This window comes from Arabidopsis lyrata, assembly GCF_000004255.2.
Source record: "Arabidopsis lyrata subsp. lyrata unplaced genomic scaffold ARALYscaffold_6, whole genome shotgun sequence".
Classification (NCBI taxonomy): Eukaryota; Viridiplantae; Streptophyta; class Magnoliopsida; order Brassicales; family Brassicaceae; genus Arabidopsis; species Arabidopsis lyrata.
In genome coordinates, this window is record NW_003302550.1 from 5,118,770 (window position 1) to 5,136,114 (window position 17,345).

Below are 17,345 nucleotides of genomic sequence, written 5' to 3' on the forward strand. Positions count from 1 at the left end.
AATCTGCCCGTTGCTGCTGATTAAACAAATTATTTTGTTTCACTGTCCTTTTCAAAACTGGTTTGTATGCAAATTTCCATGACCAAAATATGCAACTTATTGCAAGGTGTTTTATGCTTGTTATCTTTAACAAAATACCAAAAATTTTACTTTTTCCCAAGAACACATTTGTAATAGGTTTCTTCTACTTTCTAAGCAATCTCCTTCGGTCAAATAATATTTAAGTTGGCGAAAAACAGAAAATTTGAGAACAAATCTGAAGCATGGCTATGGGTCAGCAACGATTAAACAAACGTATTTTCCAATTTTTCATAAGAAAAAAAACAGGTAAAAGAATAAAAACAAGACCTACTAACTATTCCCCTGTCTTTTGCCTCCAAATCTAACACCTAACATCACTCGCTCTTTGTACATTCATAACTGTAAAACCCACACAATATGAGAGACTGACAAAAACAACTAGAAAACACAAAACCGAAAAAGCCAAGAATGATTTGCCGGTTTGGGGCAATGGATATATTAGCCAAAGTGTGTCTCTCTCTCCACTCTCAGAGCTTTGACTTTTTATTATGGTGCACCCGCCGAATTCAGGGTCTCATTAGAGTCTGTCTCAACTTGTTCAGAGCCTGATGAGTTCGTTGCTGAACCCCTTTCTCTCCCTCCTGCATCCTCTCCTGCTTCCACCTCACTTTTCTTCGCAAACCGGCCTCCACTAGCTCTTGCCCTTCTCATCGCATGCTTGTGTCTTGACTCGTGAAGATATGGCTGTCGCATTTCAAACATAGTCAATAAAAGTTTACCAAGCTACACACCAAACTTACAATTCTTAATGCTCATTTCCAATCCTTCACACAGAATGGGTCCAGTTGGGTTTTACAATGTTGACCTTCACTTTTTAGATGACTCTACACCATCCTTACTGTTTTGTTCCCCCAATTACCAATCTAATACAACTTTGATAAATGAGAAAAAATACCTTTCTGTCCCTGATGACTTTCCTTTCTAGCTCTGCCTTGGCACGTGCTTTTCTTCGCCTTAGAATTCCCTCGTACTGTTTTGCATTCACATAAACGGGCTCTTGTGTCATGTCAAGTGGCAGAGCTGTTCTTTCACGAGGCATTCCAAGATATGGACGAAAACCCTGTTTACACCAACGAACAAAATAAATTCAACAAATAGACTCAGATCATCGAAAACTTTACATATACCTTATAAGACCCCAAGAATCCCCAAGAGTTGTTCTCGATTATTTCAGATATGAACTTTGGATTCTCAGTTATTTCAGACATGAACTTTAAAAGCATATCACTGACTATTCATGAACCCAGACTCATTACTAACAGCAAATAAAATCACCACAAAGGGTACTTAGTGGCAAAAGCGTACATACATCAAATTAACACTGCACCATATGGAACTATTGTAGAGATTGAAAGAGGTTTCAACAAGATACCAATGGCTGATGACCATATGCTCCCATCATTCCGCCATAATATGGATCCTGATATGGATTTGGGACACAAGCCTGGAATGAAGTTTTGAGTTTTTATCAACATATGAAGGGCGTTATACAAGATAAATCCTTTTAAGGGACCAATAAGAAGTCAATTTAACAACGCAAGAACTGAAACAGCATATATATTTAAGGAATGAGAGGAAACCACATACGATATAATGTCCAACAAGCTCTGGTGGTTGTACAAGTTGCTGATCATGCATATTACGAATAGAAAGCGCCGGGTCATTCCCTTCCATTCCATGATTATCTACTGAAATTGAAGAGAAACACCATTACAGACAAAATAAATAAATCAAAATGGCACACTTTAACGACACAGAATCTCCTTTGCGTGGATAGATATATAAAACGCTACAATTACAATGCAAGTATATCTCAGGGACCAGATTTCATAACTTCATGACTTTGACATGCCCAGTGGCCAAAATCACCCAAATGCCCTTTTAATCTTCCTGCCTGCTTGAGGAACCATTTTTCACCAAATTGCAGATATAGGTATTGAGAACGACATCACTTAGTAACCATTTAACAAGTTACAGAAATCCATAAACATCGAAAGTGATCCCTAGATCATGCAGTATTGTTGTTATGCAGCAACACAATACTGCAGAGATGATGATAATTACAGTAAACCAAGTAGGCCTAAGACCAAGAACTCAAACCTGAACGAGAGGAAGTTGCAGCTTGTGAATCCTTCCAAGTGCCGTCATTTTCACCATTCAACGCACCATCTTCAGATGCTGAATGAACATCGTTTGATTCGGAACCATTCGGGCAATCCAAAGAAGAGGAATTTGATGGAATTCCAGAAGGTCTCGCTTGAGGAACTACACCAAAGGTGTTGATTTTCCACCAGGGATCTGCTGGATACATCATCGGCTGCTGAACAGCATGGTGATTGACTTCCTCTTCGTTTTCTCTTCCTGGTTTCGATTGCATCTCTTCAAAGAATTAGGTCAACACATGTTTAGTAACCAATTCAAAATCCAATCAAGAACAAAATTCACACACTTCAACTACAAAAAGAGCAATTTTAGGGCTATCAAGCAATGCAGAAGCATGCAAACAAGAGGTGAAAACGCCTACATGCCTCGAATTTACACTTCAAACCTACATAAGTTCATAAGATTCAAGCGATTATTTAGCCACCTGAATCAATTTTTAAATCCCTTCACGATTTCCAGCAAACAGAATTCAAAGATAGAAAAAAAAAATCAGCATACCAGTGGAAAATTCACAGCTGGCTGAGCACTCTTGCAATCGCCTTCAAAGAAGATAACTTCTTTAAAAAATCAAAACCCTGAAGTGAATTCAATCGATCACGATTTTACAGAGTTCAGAGAACAAAATTTGACTTGAGCAAAAAAAATCAGAATCGAACAAAACCAGAGAAGAAGTCGGTGAAAGAGAAGCGATTCGGAACACCCGACAGCCGGCAGGAATGGAGAATTTCGTAGAAGAAAAGTGAAATTGGCGAGAAGAAAACCCTAGATTTTGGGGATTTTTTCTGTTTCCAGAATTGTATTTTGTGTGTGTTTTTTTGTTTTTTATATAAATCGAAATAGAGTAAGTTATATGATGATGAATTTTATCGGTCTGGGAACACAAAAGACCGAGATTTGATAAGATCACCTTCGAAAGTGAAAAACTTTTTGCCACGTGGCGCTCTGTTAAAGATGCCAGCGCGCGCAGATCTGGGATCTTCTCCGGCTGACGTTATCATAGGTTCATTTTCTATTTTTTATTTTTTCTTTATATAGAAAGAAATTAAATTTTTAAAAACAGGAGAAATTTGGGTCCAAGTGACACGCAAGTGATGGGCTGGGACGAGGGACACCTGTATAATATAGGGACCCCATTGCCATAATAGTTTTATTTTCTGGATTTTAAAAAAAAAATATTAAGAGTTTTGTTCTTTTTCTTTGGCAAAATAATTTTTTTTAAATAACTTTCATGAATAATATTAAACTTGTACAACTGAAAATATATATATTTTTTACAAATTATTCTCGCAAAAAGTATGAAAATTTAATTTAAAAAACATGAATTGTTCGATGGTTATATACTTATATATATTTGAGTGTAATTAGTTGTGTGGTACAAATTTGGATTATTTTTATATATTTTTAAAAAATTAAAAGCATATTGAATCATTGTTTAGTAATTTGTGTGTAGTGATTGTTATTGTGGTTCGTGGAGCTTCAAACTATAGTCAACACTCATCGTAGCAATGTTGATATTTGTGTACCTTCAACTTTCATTGTGAAATGAATATTTAATATTTATCAAAAAAAAAAAAACAATGTTGATATCAGCATCATTGATTATGTCTAGTTAGGGCGTAACACATATAGTTTCATCAAAATAATTATATTTCTCTGTGAAATCATAAGTGTTTTTTTTAGACCGAAATTAATCAATCGGTCAAGAATGGAAAAAGGATATACAAATGAAAAATGACAAACCATAATAGCTAGTTAATGAGAAATATAATCATACTTCATATTGATGAAATGGCTAAGTCATTTGAAAAAATGGAAATATATAATGACACGGTCATTGCATCTATTTGAAGTATGATTATACTGATTAAACCGCTTTCATGTTTGGTTTTGTTCTACAAACATTGGCAAACACTTAATTTATAGTCATTAAAAATCTAATTAACATGCAGTTCATACAACCAATGAACCAAGTAAGTTTTGAACTCATTTAATTACCAAAAAAGAAAGTAAGTTTTGAACTAGTAGCAAGTTCTCGAACCCTTTTAATTGGATTTCATCTAAAAGAGAAAGAAACAAATGTTTTTAGATGTATGGACTTTAATTTGTTGACTCAAAATTTCTCGATTAATTTTTAAAAGACATACAACGGATTTATGGAACCTTACTTTTCAACATGTGATCCGAGATAGGAAAGACATAAACTAAACAAAGTTTTGTCGTCGCGATACTCATGATTACTATTCCGGCTTTGTGGGAAACATCAAACGTTACTCCGCACATTCATATATATGGTGCTGACATGCAATTCGTTTAGATTCTATATTACATACAAGTATATAACAAATCATACGTGCATACTGACCTCAAACAGCTTATTTTTCATACATATGATAATTATCCAAAACATATGTCGATTTATATATAGTCTCTCTCTTTTTTCTTTTTCTTTTTTTAAATAGGGATCTCACAATGTATAAACACCAATCCTAACATACAATTCAACGAGTACAAAATGAAATATTGATAAGACAATTTAACGAAATCGTGATGAGATCTTTGATGTGCTTGAGGATTCTTTTTCATCTATACAAGAATATTTCCAAATTTATTTTTGGGATGTTAACTTTTCTGCAAACCCCACTTATTTATGGCATTTGAAACCGAAGTCATAGCTTATGGGTGGAGTCGACTGTCGAGCCACTAGCCAAAGAATTTTAATATTTTATTCTCAATTTTTAAATATAGAAAACAAACAAAAAAAAAAAAGACCTGCAAATTGACCACCGTCTAAAGAGTCACTCAAAGTCCGCTCCTCAAATCCAACGGCTGTGATTTAAAGAATCAGATTCTTTTATTTATTTTATTAACGTGGATTTGAAACCTATATTCCAAAACGCTTAAATATATCCCCACGCGCCCGCCACCTTCTACCGCTTTATCCCGTCACATACGCTGCAGAGCTCTTTAACCTCCTCACACTATCTCTCACCACTTCTTCCGGTCACACCAGTTACCCTCTCATCCGTTTTCGTTTTTTTTTTTCCTCTCTTTCAAACAAGAACAAAAATCTCTCAGCTGAGGTGATCGATCTTCTTCTCACTCTTTAGATTTGTTCTTTTTTTTTTGCATTTTACACTTTTGGATCTGAAAATGTGGTTCTCTGTTTCGGCCATTACCGATTAGTTTCAGTTCTGTTCTTCTTTCTACCGATCGCTTGCGATCTTTCGTATTGGGTAAGCTTTGTGGATTAGATTTGTTGAAAATCTTCACTTTTAATTGATTCTTTTGATTTAGCTTATGCTCAATCTAAAATATTTTAGTGGGTGATTGAGATTTTAAGTCATTTAGTTTTGGTTTCGTGGAAGTTTTGAGATTTCGATTGTGGTTGACTGTTCATTGACTTCTCCTTCTTCTTCTTCTCGCTTTTATTGTCAAAAGTTTTAATTTTTAATTAATATGGGTTTTAAGGTTAGTTGGTATATTGAATCGTCTCTTCTTAAAGTTGTTTATCTGATTTGGTTGGTAAGAAAATTTTGTGTGTAGAAGAATGTTTGATGAAGAAGATGTTTAGCTCAACTATACTGAATGAATCTGATGCTTGTTAGATTTGGATTTCTTCTTCTGGGTAAAATTAGTTTCAGAAAATTTTATTAGATCCGTTTGTGACGGTTTTTAATCTTTGAGTCTTCTTTTGGTAAATCTTCTGACTTTGTTTCCTTATTTTTTGGTCAATTTTTTTTTAAATTTTTTTATTATTATCAATTCAATAGTTTTCCTTAATTGCAGATTTTGATTGACCAATATTTTATGCTTCTTCTATATTGCAGTCATACGTTATTGGTTGATTTCAATAGCCAAGTAACGTTTTTCTCTTTTGGTTGATTGTTTCAGATCTTTTTTCATCTCCAGTTCCGTGAAGGATGTGTGGTCTTGCTAAGAAGGTGGATACAGATAATACTTTGACATCACTTTCAGACCAAGAGAATGAATCTTTGGCCAAATCCATGAATGATGTTGCTGAGTGGGAACATTCGTTTTCTGCCTTGCTTGAGTTTGCTGCTGACAACGATGTGGATGGGTTTAAGCGGCAACTCTCTCTTGTGTCTTGTATCAACCAGATGGGTCTTTGGTACAGACGCCAGAGGTTTGTTAGAAGAATGGTTGTTGAGCAAAGAACCCCCCTCATGGTTGCTTCGATATATGGGAGTTTAGATGTTGTGAAGTTTATTCTATCTTTCCCTGAAGCGGAGTTGAATCTGTCTTGTGGTCCAGATAAAAGTACTGCTCTTCATTGCGCTGCTTCTGGTGCTTCTGTGAATGCCTTGGATGTTGTCAAGTTGCTTTTGAGTGCTGGAGCAGATCCTAATATCCCTGATGCTCATGGGAATCGTCCTGTTGATGTTCTTGTTGTGTCTCCACACGCTCCTGGTTTGAGAACCATCCTTGAAGAGATCTTGAAGAAAGACGAGATTATATCTGAAGATCTGCATGCGTCTTCATCTAGCTTGGGATCAAGTTTCCGGTCTCTCTCGTCATCACCAGATAATGGCTCCTCGTTGCTCTCTTTAGATTCAGTATCCTCTCCGACTAAGCCAAACGGTACTGATGTGACTTTCGCATCAGAGAAAAAAGAGTACCCAATTGATCCATCATTGCCCGACATCAAAAGTGGGATTTATTCCACAGATGAGTTTCGTATGTTCTCGTTTAAGATCCGCCCATGTTCTCGAGCTTATTCCCATGACTGGACCGAATGTCCATTTGCACACCCAGGTGAGAATGCTAGGAGAAGAGACCCGAGGAAGTTTCACTATACCTGTGTTCCATGCCCGGATTTTAAGAAGGGATCCTGTAAACAAGGTGATATGTGTGAATATGCTCATGGAGTGTTTGAATGCTGGCTACACCCTGCTCAATACAGAACACGATTGTGCAAGGATGGGATTGGCTGCAACCGAAGGGTTTGCTTCTTTGCTCACGCAAATGAAGAGTTGCGTCCTTTGTATCCTTCCACTGGATCCGGATTGCCATCTCCTCGGGCTTCTTCTGCTGTTTCTGCCTCTACTATGGACATGGCGTCAGTTTTGAACATGTTACCAGGCTCACCATCTGCTGCTCAACATTCGTTCACCCCACCGATATCTCCTTCTGGAAATGGTAGTATGCCCCATTCATCGATGGGTTGGGCTCAACAGAACATACCGGCGTTGAATCTTCCTGGAAGCAATATCCAGTTGAGTCGTCTGAGATCTTCTCTCAACGCTAGAGATATTCCTTCTGAGCAGCTTAGCATGCTGCATGAGTTTGAAATGCAACGTCAGCTTGCTGGAGATATGCACAGTCCACGCTTTATGAATCATTCCGCTCGTCCCAAGACACTGACCCCTTCGAATCTGGAGGAACTGTTCTCAGCTGAGGTTGCATCTCCTCGTTTCTCTGATCAACTTGCTGTCTCATCTGTTCTATCGCCTTCCCACAAATCCGCACTTCTTAATCAGCTGCAGAATAATAAGCAGAGCATGCTTTCTCCTATTAAGACAAATCTAATGTCTTCTCCAAAGAATGTGGAGCAACATTCTCTTCTGCAACAAGCCTCGTCACCTCGAGCCGGGGAGCCTATTTCCCCAATGAACGCTCGAATGAAACAGCAGCTACATTCACGTAGCCTCAGCTCCCGTGATTTTGGATCCAGTCTGCCCCGTGATTTAATGCCGACTGATTCTGGTTCGCCACTAAGTCCATGGTCAAGTTGGGACCAGACCCATGGAAGCAAGGTGGATTGGTCAGTCCAATCAGATGAGTTGGGTCGGTTGAGAAAATCTCATTCCTTGGCTAATAACCCAAACAGGGAAGCAGATGTTTCATGGGCTCAGCAGATGTTAAAAGACTCTGCATCACCTAGGAACGGGAACCGAGTCGTGAACATGAACGGTGCAAGGCCATTGACTCAAGGTGGTTCGAGTGTGAATCCTCACCACAGTGACACTCGTGAGAGCGACATTCTCGATGCGTGGCTTGAGCAGCTGCAGCTAGATCGCTGAGCCTCAGGGGAGAGAGAGGTTCACATTTCTGTGAAGCTGTGAAACTGATGATTCGTTTATTTTATTATTCAAGAAAGCAAACGGAACAAATTCCGGGTAAGCGCTTTTTCGATTCTAATAACCCTAAAAGGCTCAGTTTTTTCAGGCTTCTTTCTGAAATTTCTTTACTTTCTTATTTTTATCACCTCATTAATTTAATTATTGTATCTCTGTTGTAACAATGGCCAAAGTGTTCCTCTTTGCCTCTATTACTTCCCGTATTTCTGATTTACATTTTTTGTATTCTCTCAGTTTGTCAATTGTTTCTAATATCTCTTTCATATTTGTCAAAGAACATTGTATGAGAAATAATAATAACATATTGTTTCAGCTAATAAGATTCATTCATTTCCTTTTGCCTTCTCTGTTTTCCTGTCTTTTTCATTATAAACTTTAACCAGCGATTTAAAGGTTTATCCTAACCACTTCATAGACTAATTGACATCAATTTCTCAAGGGTTAGTGGCGCAACTAACACGTTTATGGATGTCGAAGTTAAGTAACTATCAACTATCGAGTAAAGTGGTGGTCTCACTTTGAACAAAAAAGTCAAGTTAGAAATCAAACAAAATTGATGCAAGTTAAGATTTGCTTACACCTCAAAATATGTGTGAGAGTGAGAATAAAAATTGCAGAAAAACTCTGCTCAATCCTTAAAACCCTGATTTTAATCCTTCTCAAATCTGAATCTCAAAGCCGTTCTAAGAGATTATATATATAAGGAAAAGAATGGGAATACTGGTGTATTGTGGTCCTCACCACAAACCAATGAACTTCCACCAGGCACCACCTACACCAAGCCAGATAAGAATGTTGACTATTGAAATCAGGAATCCATAGCCCCACCATTTAGCCAGCGGCACATAGTTAGCCCCGTAGAAGATAGGCGCAGATCCGATACCATAATGAGTCAATCCTCCCATCAGGTTGGATAAGAACGCAAGGACTAAGGCTGCAAAGTAAGGTGGAGTGCCTAGAGCGGTTGAGACCGACAAAAAGGCAGTGAACATAGCTCCAATGTGGGCGGCTCCACTGGCAAAGAAGTAGTGAGTGTAGAAATACAAGAGGACGAGGATTCCAAACGATAGCTGCCATGACAAACCCAATCCTCCCACAAACTGCAAACAAAACCCAAACATTTTATTAGCAACTGCTAAGTCATCAGGCTTATTAAGCATTCATCAAAATCATTTAATAAACCTTGACTACGGTCTGGCTGAACCACTCAATGAGACCATATTTGTTAAGATAACCAGCCATCGCAATGAGAGCAGCGAACCAGGTGAGTGTGTCCCATGCGACCGACTCAGCTAAGCACTCTTTCCATGTCACAACACCTGTCACAAGGAGGACTGATAATCCAAGAATGGCTGCAGTCACAGCATCTACACTCAACTTAGCTCCAAAAATCCAGAGACCAACCTGTGTCAAGGATAAAACTTCTTCAGAAAAGGAAAATCTTGTGTCTCATAAAACACTAAAACAGATTATTTCACTCAAAGCAAATGCATTAATGAGAAGCAGAGCCCTTGCTTTAATCTAAGGAGAACAATAGCTAAAGTGTCTCCATGTTCATTACTGAAGCACCTTTCAAATCAAGCTCTCGCTATAAGTAATTCCAAGTAGATTTGCAGTGATAGCGTATAGTGTCATATGTTGAAAAAGCAAACCCAAAGAAGTATTAGACAAACATAAGAAGAGAGCTGATGAAGCAGAAGCACACATACCGTGAGGAACAAAGTGGCGGCCATAATCAACTCGTTCTTAGACATAGGTCCCATCTTGTCAAGCTTTTCCTGAGCCAGCTTGGGAGCATCAGGACTGCTCTTCACCGTAGGAGGATAGATAAGATACAAAAGAAACGGAACAACAATCAACGACACAAGTCCTGGTACAATCGCAGCTTTAGCCCAATCAGTCCATCCAATCGTCTGCTTGATCGTGTTAAACGCCAGATTAGCACTCAAAGGATTGGCAGCCATAGCCGTCAAGAACATAGAAGAAGAGATCACAGAAGTCTGGAAACAAGTGAGCATCAACCACGAGCCAAGACGGTGCTCAGTTCCATCCCCAACATTACTACCACAAGCAACACAGAGAGATTTAACCAACGGGAGAAAGATTCCACCGGCACGAGCCGAGACAGAAGGAATCGCCGGAGCTAAGAGAGCTTCACTGAAGACGAGACTGTAACCCAGCCCAAGCGAGGAGCTACCGAAGAGTCTAACGAACTGGTAAGCTACACGGTTACCGAGACCGGTTTTGATGAAACCACGAGCGAAGAAGAAGGCGAGAGCGATGAGCCATGGGATTGGATCTCCGAAAGCGGAGAACGCGGCGGTGAACGTTAGGGTTTTGGTGAGAACGGAAGCTCCTAATCCCAATAGAGCAACAGCGCCGAGAGGAAGCGGCTGAGTGATGATCCCGACGATGGTGGCGAGGAAGATCGCGAGTAATTGCCACGCGTTGCGAGTGACACCTTCGGGGACAGGAACGAACCATAGAATCAAACCAGTAGCGATCGATGCGATAAGAGGCTTAATGGCAGCTCCTTGCCATGGAACGGGAGCTGGAGCAACGGGAGGAGACGGAGAAGCAGCGGCGGAAGAGGCTTTAACGAGAGTTGATGATCTCCGGTTAAGAGAAGCGGCGGGAAGTGGAGATTTGAGTAAGGAGAAGCGAGAATCGAGAGATCGGAGAGGTTTCGTCAAATTGAAAGAGGAAGAAGGAGGACGAGGGAGAGAGAGAGATCGAGATTTGAGAGGGAAAGCGAGAGAGCAGGAGCCGGAGAGAGCGAGAGACGCCATTGTTGTAGCGTCGTCGGCGAGAGAGGGAAGTGAAGTAAGAAGAAAAAGGAATGGTGACCGTTGGATTAAAATCGGACGGTGAGATGAAGAAAAAGGAATATACGGACAAGAGTTGAGAGAGAGTGATGATGAGATACGAGAGATGAGATCGTGAGGTGGGAAATAGAGATCTCCGTCTTTGGTGGGTCACCTCATCCTATTGGCTGAAATATTTTACGAAAAGCCATTTTGGGTTTGGTCTTTTTAGATCGACGAAACATACAAAACAAAATCCTTCACTCAATCACATTTTCTATTGAAACAATTCTTAAACTATGTTATGTTTACTAGTGGATCCAATGAAAGATTAACTGGCAATACAATAGTAGCTTTCAGTACCATTGTCCAAGATGGGCCGAGATGGTTTCACTCACAATTGAATCTAGATTAATGGATGGTGTTGTTAAGTGTAAACTCTATACCGGCCTCTTTTTTTTTTTTTAGTAGTGTTATGGTTCATGGTTATCCTTTGTGTTTTTAGAATAATGTATGACATCAATATTTGTTAAGAGTTTCTTTCTGTAACATGATTTCTTTATTTATATGGATGTCTAAATTGTATCCGGTTTAATTTTCCGCAATATATTATTTGACTCGTCAAATATTAGTATATCTATTTACCAAACTACCAAATATTTCAAATTACATTCAATAAAACAACACGTTGAATTAAAAAGTCGACTCTCTCTCTTCTCTGTCTTAAAATTTTCAGAGAGAGAGATCGTCTTTGGTTGCAGTCCGGAGCCTTCTCCAATTATCAGATCCCGTTCAGCGGGCTTTTCTTCCAGCGTACACCGTTTCTTTTGCGGTGTTTGGTTGGCTTTTGTCCGATATCGTTTTGGCTTTCATAGCTACGATGATCGGCTTTGCCGTCGGCGTTTCTTGCCGCTTTGCTCTCGGCTTTTCATGGCCGAAGTGGGTTTTAGTTTAACAGTCCGGTTTTCTGGCTTTAATCACGGGCTTTCATTGGCCGTGTTTTTCAACTTCTGTTTTAATTTTATGGTTTTTGTTCAATAAATTCCTTAGATATGGGTTGGAATTGATGTTTTAAGTGATCGTTTGCTTAAAATTATTGGTCTCTGCCTCTGTCTTTGTGATCTGGTTTGCAGGAAAAATTTGCAAAGATATCATCTCTGATTGAAGAAAAAAAAGAATCCTCCGATGCTTATTACGATTTCCTTTTAGCTGTTCATCTATAATGGAGTTTCGATTAATAGATCTGGTGAATACCAATGGAATCAACGTTCAATTTTTGGCAATGATTTCTCACCGGAATCGATTCTCAACGGCGAAAGCTGATGTCGGTTTTCTTTCGATGACTCATCCGGCGCGTTTGTGGTTTCATCCACTTGATAACACGTGGCTAGGATAGAATCCAATGTCAAAATATCTTCTGTTTAGATGTTATCAAGTTTTATTAGGCTTCAACTTTATCTGTAAAACCAATGGGGCTTTTGTTATAGCCCATGTAATATTGCCTTGTATAATAAAATTACATTTGGGAATAAAAAAAAACAACACGTTGAATTTTATTCAAAGATAACCTCAGAAATATTTAATAACAACATTGTCATTTAATTAGTTCAATCCTCCCCATTGCTATTTGATTACATTTTTACCGAATAATAAAATACAAAATTCTTCAAATGTTTGCCCATGTTATATTAAATGTATGTGTTTATTATTATTATTTCTTTTTTATTATATTATATATGTTTTACATTGACTATCATTACACACGGCACCTCAAGCCCTAGTGCGAAAACGTTATTCGAAATACAAAATACTCTCTAAGCTTTCATCTATCAATAACAATGTATATATATTTGCATTTATGTGTGTGGCTAAGAATCTTGAGTATAAATCAGCAGCAGAAAAAAAAATAAGATGATGTAAAAATTCATATGCTTTGTTTGAAGTTGAAGTAAAACGAAGGAACCTCAGTGTTCATCAACTGGTCAAGGTCCCAAAATTCTTCCACTGGTCTCATACTGTCAGGTGCGTTTCCAGATCCATTAGTGTTCAACTCGTCTAAGTGGTTGTTAATATTTGCATTGTACCAATCACCTTCTTCACATTCCAAAGGTGGAAAATAGAGGTCCCCTTGTACCCCTGCGTTTACTCCATAGATACCATCTACATAAGGTGTGAAATCGTCATTGCACGGGTGGCTGGTCATGTTTGCCGCTGGAAATGGATTGTTGCTTGGTATGTGGGTCAAGGAAGGGTTGACGAAGCCTTGTTCTTGTAAAGACATGAAGCTTCCTATAATGTCTTTAAGATCCAAAGAAGAGGCGGAATTAGAAGAGGTGTCACTTGTTGTGTTGGGTGATGAGGATGAGTTGTTGATGAGATTGGATGTATCAGACATCTTCTTTAGCCTTTTCTTTATTGTTGAGTTCCAAAAATTCTTGATCTCATTGTCGGTCCGACCAGGCAATCGTGCTGCAATCTGAGACCACCTATATGAAATCGAAGAAGAAGAGAGTAGAATAGTTTAATGAGATGATGTTATGTAAAATGTATACATGTGCATGGTTTGCATGGGAATTAATTAATTAGAGAGTGAAGCAATACAACAATTATAAAATTGCACAATCATATTAAGCAATTTAAGGACATTGTACTACACTGCGTGTATTAAATTGGTTCTACAAATATATATAAATAGAGAGGAAACATGCCCTGCGTAATAAATACTAAAGTTTATGTTTCTGAAGAAAGTGACAGGCAAAAAAGAACTAATAAATGTATGATTACAAAGATGAAAGTTGAAGTAAAACCCTAAGGAAGAGAAAGAAAAGGTGGTAAAGAGACAAAAGCCGCTTTCACTAAAACAAGTGTTTGTTGTTAGATAAGATCATAAGACGCACTCTAAGTCTTAAAACCCACGATCAACGAACTTTGACCACTCACATTATTACATGTGAATGTACTCATACCTAATTTGGTTTTATATATGCGTCTATTTTCTATTCTTACTATTATTATTATTATTATTCAACTTTCTCTTGAGTCAATTCTCTTCATAAATAATCATTCTGCCCTTTAAATTAAAACAGTTACTTATCGTGCCAATGAAAACTCAACCAAACTTTTTATCCTTCCACGTAAGTTTGATTATACATTTTACGATGTTAAAGTATACTACTGTATATAGTTATTTCAACTGCGTAATGTAATACTTAAACCAAAGAAAGAAAAAACTGATAACCCATGCGTCATAAATAATTAGGTTTTCGCCAAATTAATTATATCCTTCTTTTTAACTTTTTCATACACACAAGAGTGAATCCTACATAGAGCTTGTTTTTGTAAAGTTGATCAAAATAGATAGCTCACTTCTTATTTAACTGGTAATTAAGAAAATATCAAATAAAATATATACTGTATGTTGAAAATATAATTCAAGATATAATTCGACAATTTGGTCGTTTTAAGGTGGACTTATTTTTTAATTAAGTTGACTGGCTTTCTATGCTTTCTACTTCGTACCCATTAACCGAAAACAAATTAAGCTACAAAATAAAAACAAGAAATGCTAGTTTGCCAAAACATATTTATCCACTAGTTTGGTTATTTTATTTTATCTTTTGAATTTTTTTGTTATAATGTCAAAACCAAGATGATGGTAAAAATGTAAACCTGTTGCCGAGGATGGAATGAAAGCGAATGATGAGATCCTCTTCTTGAGGAGAGAAAGCACCACGCTTGAGGTCAGGACGAAGATAGTTGATCCAACGAAGACGGCAGCTTTTGCCACATCTTTGAAGACCTGCGTTTTTCGCAACATCGCTCCAACATCCTTGTCCATTGCTTAACATGTATTGCATAAGCTTTGAGTCTTCCTCCGGAGACCAAAGACCCTTCTTCATCTTCTTTACTTGATGAGTACTAGCTGCAATGGCTACCTCTGGTTTCCTCATTTTTTTAGTTGAGTTAATTGTTATTATTTCTCTTCAATGTGTTTGTATTTCTGCAAGGATCCATTGATGTGAACGAGTGAAGTTTATTTTATAATAGGGAGAGAAAAGAGAGAAGACTTGATGAAGGGAGAATGATGATGATGAGAAAGGGATGGTTGTATGGTTTGCTTACAATTCTGGGAAGAAAAACCATTTGCACTTCTTCCTTTTATTCCTTAAATATATTAATTATTTTATATACTATAATATAACATATTGTGTGTTGCTTTGTTTTTTTTTTGTCAAAGGGTGTTGCTTTGTTTTAAAACATAAAAAAAAAAATCCGAACCCTGGCTCTTTTTTTCAAATTAACACATTTTTAGTCAGCATATATTGTATGATATAAGGTAACTATATATGAAATACACCAACAACAAATGTATGTTTGTGTATAACTAATTTGACGAAATGAAGAAACGTTAGTTGATCGGTCATGGACGAAAACGGTTTTGAAAAAGACCCGAATTGCAAAACATCAAAGAAAAAAAGGAGAAGTGCTCTTCACTTGTTCTTTTTTTCTTTTATCTTTTTGAATATATAACTCAATTCTATTAGTTTCTTCATTCACAAGGTATACATTACAGACATGTCTAATTCGTTAACCTTGCGTGTGTATATATATGATATATAACATTGATATACATGATATGTAACATTTATAATATATATTCATGAGCATGTTTATTTCTATTCAAAGATGTCTTCATTTTCAAGGTAAGCAAATGTTGTGTTATTTAATTAATTGTGTACGTATGTAAGCATATTTCGATTGTATAAATAATAAATCGACGTGTGTCACATAACCCTTTTTTTGTGTTATATGAGGCTTAGCGAGCAAGAAGTTTTGCTTCGGCTTCACACAACCACCTCTCGCGCACCAACACGTATACTTGAAGAAATCAAATTATTGTAATGAAGAAAATGTTATACTCCTTTATCCATATATTTTATATTCCTTTTTTTATAATATAATTAAACGTGTGTCATGATTTTTTAATTTCTCGATTTACACTCATATCATATGATTTATATTGTATTAATATATTTTGCCCACCGGTCCGAAAAAAAAATAACTGTTTATACAATCATAATTAAACAAAACATCCATAGATAAAGTACAAAAGAAGTTAGAAGATTGAATCTTGAACATAATTCCTATTGTAAAAGGCCAGAGATCTTAGCTTTTAGGGGAAACATTTGTTTTGTTGAAATCTCTTTGAAGCTTGCAACCTCATGTATATATATACAAGATAAAAGACGTCTGGTAACCAATTTGTAACTTAAAACCTAGTTACGTAAAACGCTAAAAAGTTTTAAAATAACGAAATGCGAGATTTCATCGATCCAAATTTCAGAATCATGGTCTGCAAGCCCACTAATCCGCTATTCCTCATCTCAAAAAAGTGTTGCCTCTCCCTCCAAGCTCTCATCTAATTAATTAACCATTTGGTTCATGATATTTCAGTGATCATCTCATGCATACCCCAAGCTCTCATGATATTCAGTCATCTCATGCATACCCCAAGCTCTCAACTATGCTCGCATTTTACCCACAATGCGTCACAATCTATGAAACTCATTCTAATCTGTACATTTACTTTTCGTAATATCGCCCAATGACCAAAAAAACCTCTGCAAAGCTGAACTCTTAGCCAAAGAAACAATCATTTTTTGTAAAATTGTTTATTTCTTTTTATATTACTTTTTGCGATTCTTAGATCAAATTGCTACTTTTGTGCTAGTCTAGAGTCATTAAAATGAAATATGGAGGAACAAATGACACAATCGTTCAACAAAATTTTAGAATATAAGTTTGCCATAGAAAACCTTGATAAAAATCTTAATTTACGAAAATCTCTTTCAGTGATTTCACAACTAAGCGTTAAATGGAGTAATATTATTACTCTTAAAAATATTAAAATTTAACTCTATGTTCTTAAAGACACGTCAGCTAAATCTAATAAGAAACCGTTAGTGTAACTCTAAAGTCTCTTAACACACAAAACAATCTCATTAAAATTAAAGTAATAATTAATACAGTAGTGTGAGGTTAACAACTGTAGAAGTGTAGGGTCATGTGTATTGAACTCGTTTAAGACTGATAACGGAAGCCTCAAGTTTATTTATTTGAATGATTGTGCAACATATCATTTTCTTAAATGAGGACAAAGTGGTTACTAATTAGTAAAGCAATTATCACCCATGAGAAC

At 37.0% G+C, this 17,345-nt stretch overlaps 4 protein-coding genes across 7 annotated transcripts; 1 reads left to right on the plus strand and 3 right to left on the minus strand.

Moving 5' to 3' along the window:
• Window positions 1-243: 243 nt before the first annotated feature.
• Window positions 244-3,138, minus strand: LOC9309649 (nuclear transcription factor Y subunit A-1). 3 transcript variants are annotated; one of them, XM_021023762.1, is made up of 7 exons: window positions 2,906-3,072; window positions 2,743-2,819; window positions 2,182-2,460; window positions 1,669-1,769; window positions 1,454-1,525; window positions 977-1,141; window positions 244-765 (listed from the first exon to the last, which is right to left on the minus strand). In XM_021023762.1, the coding sequence occupies exons 3-7, from the start codon at window positions 2,456-2,458 to the stop codon at window positions 568-570; spliced, it is 813 nt and encodes a 270-aa protein (XP_020879421.1). In that variant the 5' UTR covers window positions 2,459-2,460; window positions 2,743-2,819; window positions 2,906-3,072; the 3' UTR covers window positions 244-567. The 3 variants fall into 3 exon arrangements, with proteins under 3 accessions (XP_020879421.1, XP_002873581.1, XP_020879422.1); XM_002873535.2 differs by having other exon boundaries at window positions 2,743-3,138; XM_021023763.1 differs by having other exon boundaries at window positions 1,669-1,766; window positions 2,743-3,073.
• Window positions 3,139-5,211: 2,073 nt separating this feature from the next.
• On the plus strand, window positions 5,212-8,659 carry LOC9309650 (zinc finger CCCH domain-containing protein 56). 2 transcript variants are annotated; one of them, XM_021022945.1, is made up of 2 exons: window positions 5,212-5,477; window positions 6,136-8,659. In XM_021022945.1, exon 2 carries the CDS (start codon window positions 6,165-6,167, stop codon window positions 8,283-8,285), a length of 2,121 nt encoding a protein of 706 aa, XP_020878604.1. In that variant the 5' UTR covers window positions 5,212-5,477; window positions 6,136-6,164; the 3' UTR covers window positions 8,286-8,659. The 2 variants fall into 2 exon arrangements, with proteins under 2 accessions (XP_020878604.1, XP_020878605.1); XM_021022946.1 differs by having other exon boundaries at window positions 5,212-5,324.
• A 219-nt stretch (window positions 8,660-8,878) lies between these two features.
• LOC9307601 (dicarboxylate transporter 1, chloroplastic) lies at window positions 8,879-11,244 on the minus strand. The gene is made up of 3 exons (XM_002873536.2): window positions 10,052-11,244; window positions 9,525-9,746; window positions 8,879-9,442 (listed from the first exon to the last, which is right to left on the minus strand). Exons 1-3 carry the CDS (start codon window positions 11,129-11,131, stop codon window positions 9,080-9,082), a joined length of 1,665 nt encoding a protein of 554 aa, XP_002873582.1. The 5' UTR covers window positions 11,132-11,244; the 3' UTR covers window positions 8,879-9,079.
• Window positions 11,245-12,841: 1,597 nt separating this feature from the next.
• Window positions 12,842-15,262, minus strand: LOC9307602 (transcription factor MYB46). The gene is made up of 2 exons (XM_002873537.2): window positions 14,816-15,262; window positions 12,842-13,632 (listed from the first exon to the last, which is right to left on the minus strand). Exons 1-2 carry the CDS (start codon window positions 15,094-15,096, stop codon window positions 13,071-13,073), a joined length of 843 nt encoding a protein of 280 aa, XP_002873583.1. The 5' UTR covers window positions 15,097-15,262; the 3' UTR covers window positions 12,842-13,070.
• Between the last annotated feature and the right edge of the window lie 2,083 nt (window positions 15,263-17,345).